This window comes from Crinia signifera, chromosome 5 (assembly GCF_055691185.1).
Source record: "Crinia signifera chromosome 5, ASM5569118v1, whole genome shotgun sequence".
NCBI classification, from domain to species: Eukaryota; Metazoa; Chordata; class Amphibia; order Anura; family Myobatrachidae; genus Crinia; species Crinia signifera.
This window is the reverse complement of record NC_139221.1, coordinates 110,746,740-110,762,276: the sequence shown is the minus strand read 5'-3', so window position 1 is coordinate 110,762,276 and position 15,537 is coordinate 110,746,740. Positions and strand designations below refer to the sequence as shown.

At 42.3% G+C, this 15,537-nt stretch overlaps 1 protein-coding gene across 2 annotated transcripts in view; it reads left to right on the top strand.

Moving 5' to 3' along the window:
- Positions 1-15,229, top strand: part of CDKAL1 (CDKAL1 threonylcarbamoyladenosine tRNA methylthiotransferase) — a 794,854-nt gene extending 779,625 nt beyond the window's left edge. For both annotated transcript variants that reach the window (XM_083187848.1, XM_083187847.1), the window contains exon 15: positions 14,426-15,229. In XM_083187848.1, the coding sequence (XP_083043974.1) occupies positions 14,426-14,617 (192 nt within the window). In that variant the 3' untranslated portion in view covers positions 14,618-15,229. The remainder of the gene's footprint in view (positions 1-14,425) is intronic.
- The last annotated feature ends 308 nt before the right edge of the window (positions 15,230-15,537 follow it).

The window sequence follows — 15,537 nt, the reverse complement described above, 5'->3', positions numbered from 1 at the left end:
AGCCTGTGGCAGTGGGTACACACTAACCCATTTGCACAATGTGTTGGTCTGATCCACAAAATTGGATACATATAACACAGTGCGTACTCAGTGTAACGCCTCAGCCCATAATAAGATGTCCTGAGGAGGGTGTGTATGTGTATAATGGTTTATTTACATATTAAATAAGATTTTCTGCAGTGTGGTTTATTTGACTATGTACAGCTTGGAGGGTTATTCCTTATTAATCCCTAGTTAACTAAATTTGGTGTCATGTATTTAAACACCCGGGGGCAAAAGTAATAACCTCCAAGGTCGCGTGAGGTGCGGGATGCCAGCTGAACTCATATATGGTTTTCATAGCAGCAAGGTATGATTTTGCTTTGTAAATGACTGCCCCTTTATGTTACAGGGAGACAGTCCCACTACTTGGAGACCAGTCCTGGTGGCAGTGTCCCACGGGCAGGGGGTGGGGTCTCAGGTCGGGGGAGCCGGCGATCACCGCTTCTCAGCTCTAAAGAGCAGCCAGTGATCGCTGGCTGCGGACACGCATGGCATCTTTACATTGCAGGGAGTGAGGTGTGGGCTGTCTACAACCTATAGTACAAGAGCTCTGAGCAAGGCCAAATTGCCGATAATGGGGGTCCCGGCAATATGCTATGCCCCCCTATCATAGAGGCCACACCTACCAGATAGAAAGACCCATCCCCTTTTGGGTTGGGCGCGGCTGGTCCCAATTAAGAAATACAGAAAGTTGTGAGGCATGGTAATATAAATGTATAACAATAATTAATTTGTTTGCATTTCTTTCTACTACTGATCGGAGCAAGTACCAATCTAAAGTATAAATGTACAGTGCATGACGAGTAATGAGTGACACCTTCCCCTTACTGCTGACGCTGTAATCATTACTGTACATATCTCTCACCCATACTGTCTATATAGAACTGCAACAGGCTCAGGATAAGCTGTTAGATACTTGTGAAGGTGTGGAAACACGGTGCGATTTAGGTTCGATTCGATTTTGACAATCCAATTTTTTTTTTTAAGCTAAAATGCATTTGTTTTGTAGTCTGCAGCCTTCTTTTAATTAAAGTAGCTCAGCAACTGGCAGAATGGCATTGGATGTATTTATTTATAGACTTAATCTGTGGTCTCCTGTTATTTGTAAAGTGTTTGTAAGAAATAGCTATTTATTTAATACTCTTGTTTATAAAGAAGCAGTAATGTTATTTCGGGAGAGATACAGTAATTGTTTTGTCTTGTTTGGTTTATTTATTGATTTGAACAGTTTATCCCAACTGGTTTGCACTTCAGACAGAGATGTTTGTTCTGCACGGTGCATATAATCTTATATTGTAACATAAATCACAATAGTGGTTTGGCGTGTAGAGAATTTGCTAAAGGTGATTTAACTAATGTTGAATTAAACCGGTTTATGGAAAAACATGCAATGTTCCAAAGGAATCTATGAACTACCACCAATTATTGTTCTCTCAATATGAAAATAAAATGTTCCTATCTTGGGATATTTTAATGAAAATAAATCTCCATCAGAGCACCAACCTCACATAGCTCAATTATAATAGGATTCAATGTCTAATGTTTAAATATAGGCCGGCAGTGGTTGTGACTGGTTGCTATGGGTTACTGCACTGTAGTTGCATGCCAGATAATGAGGCAGACTGTCTACATAAGCAATGAGAAGCGGTTGCCAGGGTTTGGAAGATTAGCTGCAGAAGACTTTCCAGCCTTGCCCCATATTTACTAATGATCATTGCACAAACCCAATAATTGTCTTCTGGTAAAGCTTTGAACACTTCTATCTGTATCTTTCATAAATGTGTTCTTTAGTCTTCCTTTTAAGCATCGGAAATGTAACATTTATAAAAAAAAATGTAATAAATGAAACAATTGTAATAATAATTTTGTTTTCCTTTATATGGTATTGCTTTCATTACCGTCTCAATACACAAACCACTAATATAATTCATGTTCTGTTTTTCATCGAAGTGTATAAATTTCAGCAGTGACTAATATCTGCTAATGAATCAGCACTAGGGGATATTTCACTAACAGGGGTTGAAAACATTGTTAGAAATATACGGTTCCAAATTTTTGCACAATTGTTGTTACACAGCTGTATCTTTTAAACAGAAACTAAAACAAATCAACACCATGTAAGGCGCACACAAAAATAAAATACTTGCTGTTCCTACTAATCTTGGAACATTCACATAATGGCCTTCCTGGAGGCAGCTGAATAGCAGTTAAGTGTAATTTCTGTCTCTCCCTCTCCAAGCATAATGAACATCAGCCCCCCGATTGAATGAAATCTCAAGGAAAATTAATTTGCAGTGAAACAGCACAGCAAAGCTGTGAGCTTCTACTGCGAACAGCACAACACAGACACTACATCCAAATCCTCAGACAAAAATCACTCTGCAGTCTGTCTTCATCACCCTACACAGATGCAGCATTTCTGGGAGGTAAATTGTTCTTAGCATGTTGAGGGAAAAGACTATCAAAGGCAAGAAATGAGCAGACAGAGCTAATTGCTACTTCGAAATGCACAGTGTGATTTAGAGCCAGTGTCATACAGGTGGAGGATTATGGGATTTAGCAAGGATGAGACCACCCCATTAACCATGTAAATGGTAATTCAGAAGCCACGTGTGTCCCTCCTATTGGCACTTTAAAGAAAATATTATATATGCAATATAATATATGAATTGACTGCTCCAGTGTCCACTGAATATATACTGTACATAATAAACTGTACTGTCAATTTATTGAAACCTTTCGTACTTCAAAGAGTGATAGTCAATCCACAGCCAATGCTCAATGTAGATGAGCACAAAAAAAAATACATACATAGTGTGATTAAATTAGCCCCAATGCTCGCATTTATCAGGGATTATTCTTTTCATGCCTCAGGCACGCATACCATAATCCACGCTAACAGACCCAATTTTCCATTATAAAACATGGGCACGGATACTTACAGTATCCTGGATCCCATGTGGTTTCACTCGAAAACAGGACATTTTTTAGCTGATAAAATTATAATTGGAAAGCCCGATAATTACCATCGAAAAATCGTACCAAATAATTAGCACATGTAATAAGTTGCCGTTTTTACCTATGGGCTGCAGAACTGCAGCCACCCCAGGTAAAATCCACCACTGTGCTCTGCCTTAGTGAAGCAAGACGCAGTCTGTGAGACCACTCTGGCTTCACTATGGCTGGCATTGACTTCCTATTGGAAGTCCGACCTGCCAGTCACCCAAAGCAGTCCCATTGGGAGGTGTTCCTTCCCTCCGAGATGTCTTTATGAGCTGCTTCAAGAGCAGCCCATACAATCCGGGGTATGCACAAGGCCCCGGGGCCTGTCATCTACAGTGTACAGGAGCCGGCACCTGTACCAGAACTAGTTTCTATGGGCTGCTGCAGAAACAGCCCATTGATGCCCAATACCGACGATGATACTGCACATGCGCCTGGGCCGCGGCAGCTGCAGCTAATGCAATACCCCCATAGTGTAGTAATTTTAAAACTAAATGTAACCTCTAAAGAATAAACAAAATATGTGAACAAATACTACAGGTTATTTGAAAATACTAATTCCTGGAGTTATGAATAGTCTAGGGAACAAGTATCAAAAAAAAGTGTCCAAAATAAAGTATCTATATACAGTATGTAAAGTAGTCCATGGTAAGTGTCTGTCTGTCCATTCTGGCTAATCTCGAGAACCGCGTGATGGATATTAATGTTTTAACACTTTTACACAGAATTGGTCAAGGAAGGATTTTTGTAAGACACATACAATTGGCTGGAGAACACTAGATGATCTGGCTGGAGTAAGATGAGTGTCACAGGACAGTATTGGATTGCTGACTGGAAATGGCACAGAAAAAACTTACACACAGCCTCACTGGGCCTCGGCTAGAGGTGGTGGAGAGGCACAGTGAAAGGTCGAGGAACAGGTCACAATGAGGTGGAGGAAGTTCCACTGTCCCTCCCGTGGGTACCAGTGTCCTGTGGCAGGGGGACAGTTGGGGGCTGTGGTTCCGTCTCCAGTGTTGCAGGTCCCGCTTCAGGGACTTCAGATTTAATTTCAGTTAAAAAATGGAAAACATATTGATAATATAAGTGATATATTATTTATATATCACCTATATGTCTGATTGTGTGTCTCCGAAACACTGGCATCTGTTGGCAGCGAGTGAAACTACTACTTTCTCTCTCACACATGCACAGACACAGAGGCAATCACAAGGTAGCAGACTAGCTTTTGAAGCATTTACTTTGAGCGGGCTAACTAATGTGTGTGTGTGTGTGTGTGTATATATATATATATATACACAGGGGTAGCAGCGGCACTCAGGACTTAACCGATAAAAAGAACAACACGTAGCCTCTCAAGGTAGCATTGACGTTTCAGCCCTTCCGGGCTTTTATCAAAACAGTTTACATGATTTACTTGATAAAAGCCCGAAAGGGCTGAAACGTCAATGCTACCTTGAGAGGCTACGTGTTTTTCTTTTTATCGGTTAAGTCCTGAGTGCCGCTGATACCCCCTGTACATATTCGGGACAGCACATGCTGCACCCCTGCTGAAGGCACCGGGCCCTGAAAGTCCATTTGAGGAGTGGAGTGCCAGCCTAACACACGCTATATATATATATATATATATATATATATATTCCACGGGGGTGAGAGCGGCACTCGCAGCATAAGAAAAACACGTATGAAATAGGGTTCAAAGCGACGTTTCAATGTCTTTTATTAGACGTTTTCTTCAGGCTAATGCAAACAAGAAATGACACTTACTTTATACACCTCCGTGCTCAGACGTCAGCTCCCGCCGTCCGACAACCGGGCGCACTGGGAATGACGTCAGATGTGTGCTACCGTCACCAAGGATACATATAAACATAAACAATACAAGGCGATACAAAACATTTAAAACATGTAAAGACAAATCATACTGGTAATCGATGCTAGTATATGGCAGTAATAATATCATATAGAAAATATACGAATAATATGAATCTAAAGCCACGTACATAACCAAACTAGACCACACAATATAGAATTGCGGACTAACGGACCGGATAATAATCAGCGCATGTAGGTCCATAGGAATACATTACAGGTACCATCACGATAATCGGTACAAAAAATAGACATAAAAAGGGGCAAATGAATGCATATGTTATTTTCTAGTAAGGCAGCTTATCCCAGCAAGTTCATTTAAACCCCTAGGGGCTAGAGTATCCAACCGATGAATCCACCGTGTCTCACATTTGAGTAGCTGTAACCCCCGGTTACCACCACGTAAACTAGAAGGGATGTGGTCAATCATCCTGTATCTAAGTGAAGGCAAGGTATGTTTTCTGGCAACAAAGTGTTTGGGCACCGGTAGGTCACACTTACCACCTGCCAATGCGGCTCGAATGGTTGACCTGTGAGTGGTGATGCGTTCCTTAAAACTTCTTTCGGTCTTGCCAATATATGACAAGCCGCAGGGGCAAATAAGTTGATAAACAACGAATTTAGATTGGCACGACAATGTATGTCTGATGGTATATTTGGTGCCACGATGGGGGTGATAAAAGGTATTGCCAGGTATTAAACAAGCACAGACGGTGCAAGTGCACCGAATGCAACCTCGCGGTGGAGGTGTAGCCGGTAAATTGAATCCCATGATATCGGTTTTAACCAAAATATCACGAAAATTTGGTCCTCTCTGATAGCAGGCCATCAGCCTGGTATCAGGAATATTGATGTTAGGATCTGTTTTGACGATGGGCCAAAGCTTTTTTGAGATTTTGTTAATGACCGGACTATCCTTAGAAAATGTGGTAACCCAGGGGATGATTTTAGGAGGAGGGGGCTGTATCTTAGGGGCTAACAGAAACTCACGTGAGACACCTGAGACACGGTCTCTAGCTGTAAGGAGATCTTGTAATTTATATCCTCGGACTAAAAACTTCTGAATCAGCGCTTCTATCTGTACTTCAACTTCCAGAGGGTCTGATATGATACGTTTAACCCTTACCATTTGGGAATAAGGTAATCCCTTAATTAAACTGGAGGGGTGGCAACTCGAGCCATGTAATAAGTTGTTTCTATCAGTGTCCTTCTGGAATAAAGAAGTAGAAATGATACCATCGACTAAAGACACTGACACATCAAGGAAACTAATACATTTCTGGTCATAGGTAATGGTAAGTTTCACAGGACTAGTACTAGCATTATGCAAGTCGACATGTGTCATCAAATCAGAAATAGGACCAGACCATACAATGAACAGGTCATCGATGAATCTCCTGTATAGCAGGATTCTGGCTGCCAGCTCAGGGTCTTGGAAGAAAAGTAATCGCTCAATGGTAAACATAAATATGTTAGCATATGCCGGAGCGGCATTCAAACCCATTGAGCAGCCATTGAGCTGTAGCCAGAACCTGCCATCATGTATGAAATAATTTTTGACCAGTATAAAGTGCAATAAAGACAATAAAAAATTAATGTCTGGTCCCGAATAATCACTTTGCTGAGACAAAAAATCGCGAACAGCCTCCATACCTGCATCATGGGGAATTATGGTATAGAGGCTCTTCACGTCTAGGGTGACCAACCAAACTTCACCATTCAGTTTGGGCAACTCTAATAATGCAGTAAGAAAGGAAGTAGTGTCCAACAGGTAATACGGTTGGCGGACAATATAAGGTTGCAGTACTGCATCAATGAAGACCAATGTAAATTGTGACAGTGATTGTCTAGCCGCGATGATCGGCCGGCCAGGAGGTTGGGACAAAGATTTATGAATCTTTGGTATACTGTAAATAACAGGTGTTACCGGATATTCAGGAATTAATGCTGTCATCAATGTTTGGTCAATGATCTGGTTGTCGACCGCCCTTTTCAGAAGAGTACACAATTCTTTGCGGTACTCAGAAGTTGGATCATGTGTCAGTCTTTTATAGGTCAAGGTATCAGAAAGTTGGAGGTCCAATTCGGTTTTATAGTAATGATAATCCATAATAACAAGGGCACCACCCTTATCAGCTGGGCGAAAGATCAGCTCTTTATTATCAGCAAGATTTTTTAGGATTCTTCGATCAGCTGCTGATAAATTAGAGTGTTGGATAGGGGCTGTAGATAAGGCCTGTTCCTAGATCCACTTTTGATCCCCAGCTGACTAATCCGTCAATTAAGACCTATATGCGGTTATTAGATACACAAGTGGAACAGGCCTTATCTACAGCCCCTATCCAACACTCTAATTTATCAGCAGCTGATCGAAGAATCCTAAAAAATCTTGCTGATAATAAAGAGCTGATCTTTCGCCCAGCTGATAAGGGTGGTGCCCTTGTTATTATGGATTATCATTACTATAAAACCGAATTGGACCTCCAACTTTCTGATACCTTGACCTATAAAAGACTGACACATGATCCAACTTCTGAGTACCGCAAAGAATTGTGTACTCTTTTTAAAAGGGCGGTCGACAACCAGATCATTGACCAAACATTGATGACAGCATTGATTCCTGAATATCCGGTAACACCTGTTATTTACAGTATACCAAAGATTCATAAATCTTTGTCCCAACCTCCTGGCCGGCCGATCATCGCGGCTAGACAATCACTGTCACAATTTACATCGGTCTTCATTGATGCAGTACTGCAACCTTATATTGTCCGCCAACCGTATTACCTGTTGGACACTACTTCCTTTCTTTCTGCGTTATTAGAGTTGCCCAAACTGAATGGTGAAGTTTGGTTGGTCACCCAAGACGTGAAGAGCCTCTATACCATAATTCCCCATGATGCAGGTATGGAGGCTGTTCGCGATTTTTTGTCTCAGCAAAGTGATTATTTGGGACCAGACATTAATTTTTTATTGTCTTTATTGCACTTTATACTGGTCAAAAATTATTTCATACATGATGGCAGATTCTGGCTACAGCTCAATGGCTGCTCAATGGGTTCGAATGCCGCTCCGGCATATGCTAACATATTTATGTTTACCATTGAGCGATTACTTTTCTTCCAAGACCCTGAGCTGGCAGCCAGAATCCTGCTATACAGGAGAATCATCGATGACCTGTTCATTTTATGGTCTGGTCCTATTTCTGATTTGATGACACATGTCGACTTGCATAATGCTAGTACTAGTCCTGTGAAACTTACCATTACCTATGACCAGAAATGTATTAGTTTCCTTGATGTGTCAGTGTCTTTAGTCGATGGTATCATTTCTACTTCTTTATTCCAGAAGGACACTGATAGAAACAACTTATTACATGGCTCGAGTTGCCACCCCTCCAGTTTAATTAAGGGATTACCTTATTCCCAAATGGTAAGGGTTAAACGTATCATATCAGACCCTCTGGAAGTTGAAGTACAGATAGAAGCGCTGATTCAGAAGTTTTTAGTCCGAGGATATAAATTACAAGATCTCCTTACAGCTAGAGACCGTGTCTCAGGTGTCTCACGTGAGTTTCTGTTAGCCCCTAAGATACAGCCCCCTCCTCCTAAAATCATCCCCTGGGTTACCACATTTTCTAAGGATAGTCCGGTCATTAACAAAATCTCAAAAAAGCTTTGGCCCATCGTCAAAACAGATCCTAACATCAATATTCCTGATACCAGGCTGATGGCCTGCTATCAGAGAGGACCAAATTTTCGTGATATTTTGGTTAAAACCGATATCACGGGATTCAATTTACCGGCTACACCTCCACCGCGAGGTTGCATTCGGTGCACTTGCACCATCTGTGCTTGTTTAATACCTGGCAATACCTTTTATCACCCCCATCGTGGCACCAAATATACCATCAGACATACATTGTCGTGCCAATCTAAATTCGTTGTTTATCAACTTATTTGCCCCTGCGGCTTGTCATATATTGGCAAGACCGAAAGAAGTTTTAAGGAACGCATCACCACTCACAGGTCAACCATTCGAGCCGCATTGGCAGGTGGTAAGTGTGACCTACCGGTGCCCAAACACTTTGTTGCCAGAAAACATACCTTGCCTTCACTTAGATACAGGATGATTGACCACATCCCTTCTAGTTTACGTGGTGGTAACCGGGGGTTACAGCTACTCAAATGTGAGACACGGTGGATTCATCGGTTGGATACTCTAGCCCCTAGGGGTTTAAATGAACTTGCTGGGATAAGCTGCCTTACTAGAAAATAACATATGCATTCATTTGCCCCTTTTTATGTCTATTTTTTGTACCGATTATCGTGATGGTACCTGTAATGTATTCCTATGGACCTACATGCGCTGATTATTATCCGGTCCGTTAGTCCGCAATTCTATATTGTGTGGTCTAGTTTGGTTATGTACGTGGCTTTAGATTCATATTATTCGTATATTTGCTATATGATATTATTACTGCCATATACTAGCATCGATTACCAGTATGATTTGTCTTTACATGTTTTAAATGTTTTGTATCGCCTTGTATTGTTTATGTTTATATGTATCCTTGGTGACGGTAGCACACATCTGACGTCATTCCCAGTGCGCCCGGTTGTCGGACGGCGGGAGCTGACGTCTGAGCACGGAGGTGTATAAAGTAAGTGTCATTTCTTGTTTGCATTAGCCTGAAGAAAACGTCTAATAAAAGACGTTGAAACGTCGCTTTGAACCCTATTTCATACGTGTTTTTCTTATGCTGCGAGTGCCGCTCTCACCCCCGTGGAATATCTACAATTTGTGCAGGCACCTGGCTACTTCGTTACTTATGGCCGTGGAATGTGCCGGTCTCTTGGACGCTATATATATATATATATATATATATATATATGAAAAGGTTTCAGAGTGCGCTAAACCTTGACGTATAGACCAAAGTGGATTTTTAAATAAAAATGTAATAAAACATGCCCTTAGGACATAACAAAGTACAAGGTTTAGCACACTCTGAAACCTTTTCCTATTTTAATTTCTAAATGCTGGGTCTCATCTAACAGGGGACTCATTCAGGGTTTCTGCTTAGATCATTCTCTGGCGCAGTGTGGAGTACAAGACTGTCTGTTGTTACCCAGTTTGTTTTATCACTGTCTACTATTGTAAAGCGCAACGAGATCTGCTGCTCCATATCAGAAACTGTCAATAAATATATATAATATATTGAATTTGTAGTGGAAGTGCTACGACGCTGCCTGACATGTACTGTTCCACCAAGGGTACTTCACCTTCAGTTGCAGAAAGAATATATAACATACTTTGTATCTATAACGTGTACTGTGAAGCATGTTCTGTCCTCCTGTGACACATGCTGTGCTTTTCTCCGCTCATCTGCAGTGATTTCCTGTTTCATTACTCTTGTTCCATAATAGATCAAAGTCAGTCGTAGACCTACCACCAGTGGCCCTGAGCCCCATATCTTTAGCATATTATGTAGCTGCATTCGATTCACCATCGGATATTATTTCTAACCCATAAATAAAACTAATATACTCATAAAAGTAGTGATGTGTAAATAAATAGATGTATAAATAGAATGAATTTACCTTGAACAAAGTTATTGCTATCTCTTATCATACTCCTTTATTTAGTCTTAGCTCACCTCGTCCTCTTTATTCAGTGCAGGGCGTTGGGGTTCAGGTTCAACTGATTAGCAGCTCTGTCTATAGCAACCAGCTACTGGCTCACAGCTGGCTGGCCAAGTAGTAGTGACTGAAGCCTATGCAATGTATCATTCACCATAATAACAAAGTTCTTATAAGACTCTTCCAAGATCTGTGCTAGAATAATCAATGTTGCAGTCACATTACTACCATACTTGCCTACTGTTGAAAACTAGTTTGAGGGAGATTATTGTTGGAAATAGAATTTTGCACAGCACCCCATTGAGGGTGTGTGTCATGCTCCACCCAAAGGGCGTGTCTAGTTCCATATATGGAGAGATTGTGAAAAGAGATTGTGAACGTGGCACCTAGAAGCGTGGGTGTGTACTGCTACATCTGGGAGGGATCTTTTAAAATGATTTCTATTCAAATGTAGATGAGCCCCAAAGCAGTTAGTAAGAGATATTATACTTGGTTAAGTGCTGGAAAATGGCGCTGATGATTCACTGTAAACGTATCTGTCTCTCACTCCTTTTTTCTCCCAAAATGTAACAGTGTAATGTGGGCTAGGTGAAATGAGGGATATTGGTGGACTAATGAGGGAGAGAGGGAGATTGCTGCTATTTCAGGGAGTCTCCTGAAGAATGCAGGAGGGTAGGCAACTATGATTACTACAATACCTGGTTGGCCAGTGTTGTATAATGAATAACACTGCCACATGCATCGCAGTCATTGCTACCAGAGTACAAGCTCAGTACCTACAAATGGACAAGCCTGTTCCTGGGTTCCTATTAATTCATACTGCTGAAGGTGTATTCTGTAGTTTTAGCTGAATGGAAAATGTCATAACAATTTCTCTAAAATTGGATGTTTATGTGTAATACCTTGTGGGAGTATTATATGCTGGAATGTTTATGTAAGATAGTCTATATAAATATTGCTGTAAATGATCCATCTCTATGACTTGATTTGTCTCCTGAGTAGTAAATTAAGTTTTTCCATTAACCACCCATCAAGTGTATGACCATATGTCGCAGTAGTGCTAGAAGGTGTGACATCATCGCCTCTCCCACCAGGCAGGGAACACAGCGCTGCAGCTGTGAGATGGCCATGCGTGGAGAATGTTGGCCTATATTACATGACTATTCTGTCATCCAAAATGTAGGGAATACTGCACTGCAGCATGTGGTGACTGGAGAATGCTGCGAGGACATAACTGTCCTCACCCCAGCAAGCAGGGAGCACTGCTCTGCATTGTGAAGTAAATACTGACTGTAGGGGATACATTGGGTTGACAAGCATAAAGGTCGACATGGGTAAGGTCAACACAAGCATTAGTTCGACAGTCAAAAGGTCGACATGGGTTTTTTTCACAATTTTTTGAGCCGACATGAGCCAGCAGGCGGTATTTCATGCCCTACCATCCACTAGGGCGTGGTGGGAGAATAAAATAGTGTGCCGAGCACATAGATGCACCGTGCCCGAAGCACTACGTTCAGTGTCCATATCGACTGTGTCAAAATTTGGGTAAAAAAAACCATGTTGACCTTTTGACTGTCGACCTATTGCTTGTGTCGACCTTGACCCATGTCGACCTAATGGCGTCGACCCAATGCTTGTCGACCATTGTGGTGTAGACCTAATGATTCATACCCAACTGTAGGGAGAGGCGGGCTCAGGGGTGCAACTCAGGCCCTGCATCAAGGGTAACCACTTTTGCCTAGAAGCCACTAGCCCATGGGGCGACATGGGCTCAGAGTATGGTCCATGAATACTGAATTGTTTTCTGGTGGATGCAGATGGGATATTGTGTATGAAAAAAAAATCGTTTTATGTGCATTTGTAAATAAGAAGAGTCTATCTAGCATGGATCCAATTAGCTGTGGGAATTTACTGCAGCTAAGGGATTTCCAGTTAGCCCCGATTCTTGGCAATTATTGAAGATTATGCTTTGGGTTCCCCAAGTGTCATTGCATGTTAACGGGGTATTATTGGGCAATAATTAGATAATAAATAATGACCATCAGCTGTTTTTTTTTTCCGGGAGAGACGTTTACAGGGCTGATTAGAGTAATATGTGTTTGTTAAATGTACCACAACTGTGTAGCAATTATTACTGCAGAGAGGGGAAGACGGACGAGTGCCAGATGACTCACCGACAGTTGGCATTCCAACGGCAATTTTTCTCTGACCTTAGAATGCCAACTGTCAGGAGCCCGACAGTCAGAATCCCGACTTACTTGGGCTTTTTTCCCCTCATGTGGGTCCATGACCTTGCAAGCTCACAGCACTCGCCACAGAGCCCCCAGCATGGCGAGCGCAGGGAGCTTGCAAGGGGCTTGAATGCGCTTGCTCCTGACAGTTGGGATTCAGGTGTTGGAGAAACAAACACCGGAATCCCACTGTTGGAGGGTTATACCATACCCGAGATGGACTCTGTTTTTAGACATATTTGTCTGCTCTTTCTGACTTCCAAGAAGTAGACCAGCCTCCTTTAACAACCCACTACAACAAATAAGTGGACAGGGCAGGGATCCAGACTAGGTTAGTAGCATGTGCAATAAGAGGGGTCAGTAGCATGTGTGATACCAGGGGTCAGTAGCATGTGTAGTACCAGGGGTCAGTAGCATGTGTGATACCAGGGGTCAGTAGCATATGTGATACCAGGGGTCAGTAGCATGTGCGATACCAGGGGTCAGTAGCATATGTGATACCAGGGGTCAGTAGCATGTGTGATACCAGGGGTCAGTAGCATGTGCGATAACAGGGGTCAGTAGCATATGTGATACCAGGGGTCAGTAGCATGTGCGATACCAGGGGTCAGTAGCATGTGTGATACCAGGGGCCAGTAGCATGTGTGATACCAGGGGTCAGTAGCAATGTGCGATACCAGGGGTCAGTAGCAATGTGCGATACCAGGGGTCAGTAGCATGTGCGATACCAGGGGTCAGTAGCATGTGTGATACCAGGGGTCAGTAGCATGTGTGATACCAGGGGTCAGTAGCATGTGTGATACCAGGGGTCAGTAGCAATGTGCGATACCAGAGGTCAGTAGCATGTGTGATACCAGGGGTCAGTAGCATGTGTGATACCAGGGGTCAGTAGCATGTGTGATACCAGGGGTCAGTAGCATGTGTGATACCAGGGGTCAGTAGCATGTGTGATACCAGGGGTCAGTAGCATGTGTGATACCAGGGGTCAGTAGCATGTGTGATACCAGGGGTCAGTAGTATGTGCGATACCAGGGGTCAGTAGCATGTGCGATACCAGGGGCCAGTAGCATGTGCGATACCAGGGGTCAGTAGCATGTGTTGTACCAGGGGTCAGTAGCATGTGTAGTACCAGGGGTCAGTAGCATGTGTAGTACCAGGGGTCAGTAGCATGTGTAGTACCAGGGGTCAGTAGCATGTGTGATACCATTGGTCAGTAGCATGTGTAATACCAGGGGTTAGTACAGGGATGGGGAACCTTTGGCCATCCAGCTGTTATTGAACTACACATCCCAGCATGCCCTGCAATAGTTGTAGCATGGCCACAGAGCAAAACTGTAACAAGGCATGCTGGGATGTGTAGTTCCACAACAGCTGGATGGTCAAAGGTTCCCCATTCCTGGGTTAGTAGCATGTGTAGGGGCATTTTTGCAGGCAGCAGGTTTAGAAGAGAAAATGTAGCCAAGAAAATGTACCAAACACTGACTAGGGCCTGTCCTTCCAAACCTGATTGATATGTACGTATGCACAGAATCACTTTGTTTTACATTCACTTTTCTCAAAGAGAATGGATCGATGTATGTTTTATTTCAATATGTCCATTTGCAAGCTTATAACATGCTGATAATTTTTACTCTGCAGGAGTCCAAAACCTTACAGAGGAATGGTGCCTGCGCCAGTGGGAGACCCACAGAAGCACATGACCAGGCCGTCCTAGCAGCAACCCGGGGAGAGAGAAGAGAAAGGGTGGTGCTCTACAGTGTAGCTGTGCTAGCTGTCCTTATTGCGTTTATAGGGTTAAAGTTATTTGACAATGCAGTCTTAGGAAATTAAAATGTTGCTATTTAAGAATTAACAGGAGAATTGAATTCATCAGTAAGCTACAGTACAGTATTATGGGGCAGATGTATTAAGCCTTAACAAGAAATAAATGCAAGGGTGATAAAGAGAGATAAACGTCCAGCCAATCACATCCCAACTGCCATGTTACAGGCTGTGTTTGAAAAAAGTCAGTAAGGAGCTGATTGGCTGGATGTTTATCTCTCTTTATCACCCTTGCATTTATCTCTTGTTAAGGCTTAATACATCTGCCCCTATGTGTTGTCAGTTTTCTTTCCCCCCCCCCTGGATTTATTTAGATATCATTTGAACAGAATGCTTCATATGCAGATCTTATTCTTCTTTCAACTAACAACAGGAAATGACTAGAATATAGTACTCAGAATATAGCTACAGCTTTACATTTATAACACATTTCTGTCTTTAAAAACACCTTTTATTGTCCATCAAGGTACACTGGTTAGTGTTATTGTATTCAAATTGCAATGTGGGGCCATTTACATACAAATCCAGCAGGTTGGTCCTGTCACTGTATGACCAGGGCCAAGTCCTCATCTTCACTGCCAGAGGAGGAGGGGGGACACGGTGGGGACGGGGGGGGGGGGGGGGGGGGGTTGGTTTGTGTGGAAGGCTTGCTATGCTTTCTGGGGCGCGGGAGTGCAATAAGATGGAGGAGCCTCTCAGCTGTTTCAAGAGTGTAGGCAGGTATGCCCGCCAATCTAAAAGTAGCTGTAACTGATGAACATTTTTATTTGGTTTTACGTGGAGAAATGTACTGTTGACTTGTTCAATTCCCAATTCTGCACAGCTAGTTTAATCAAATTATAAATATGCTGTTTAAAAGCAAGATCTTTTTGGGAATTGAATGAAATTGTAAAAAAAAAGTTCTAATTATACTGATTTCTGCATTTTAA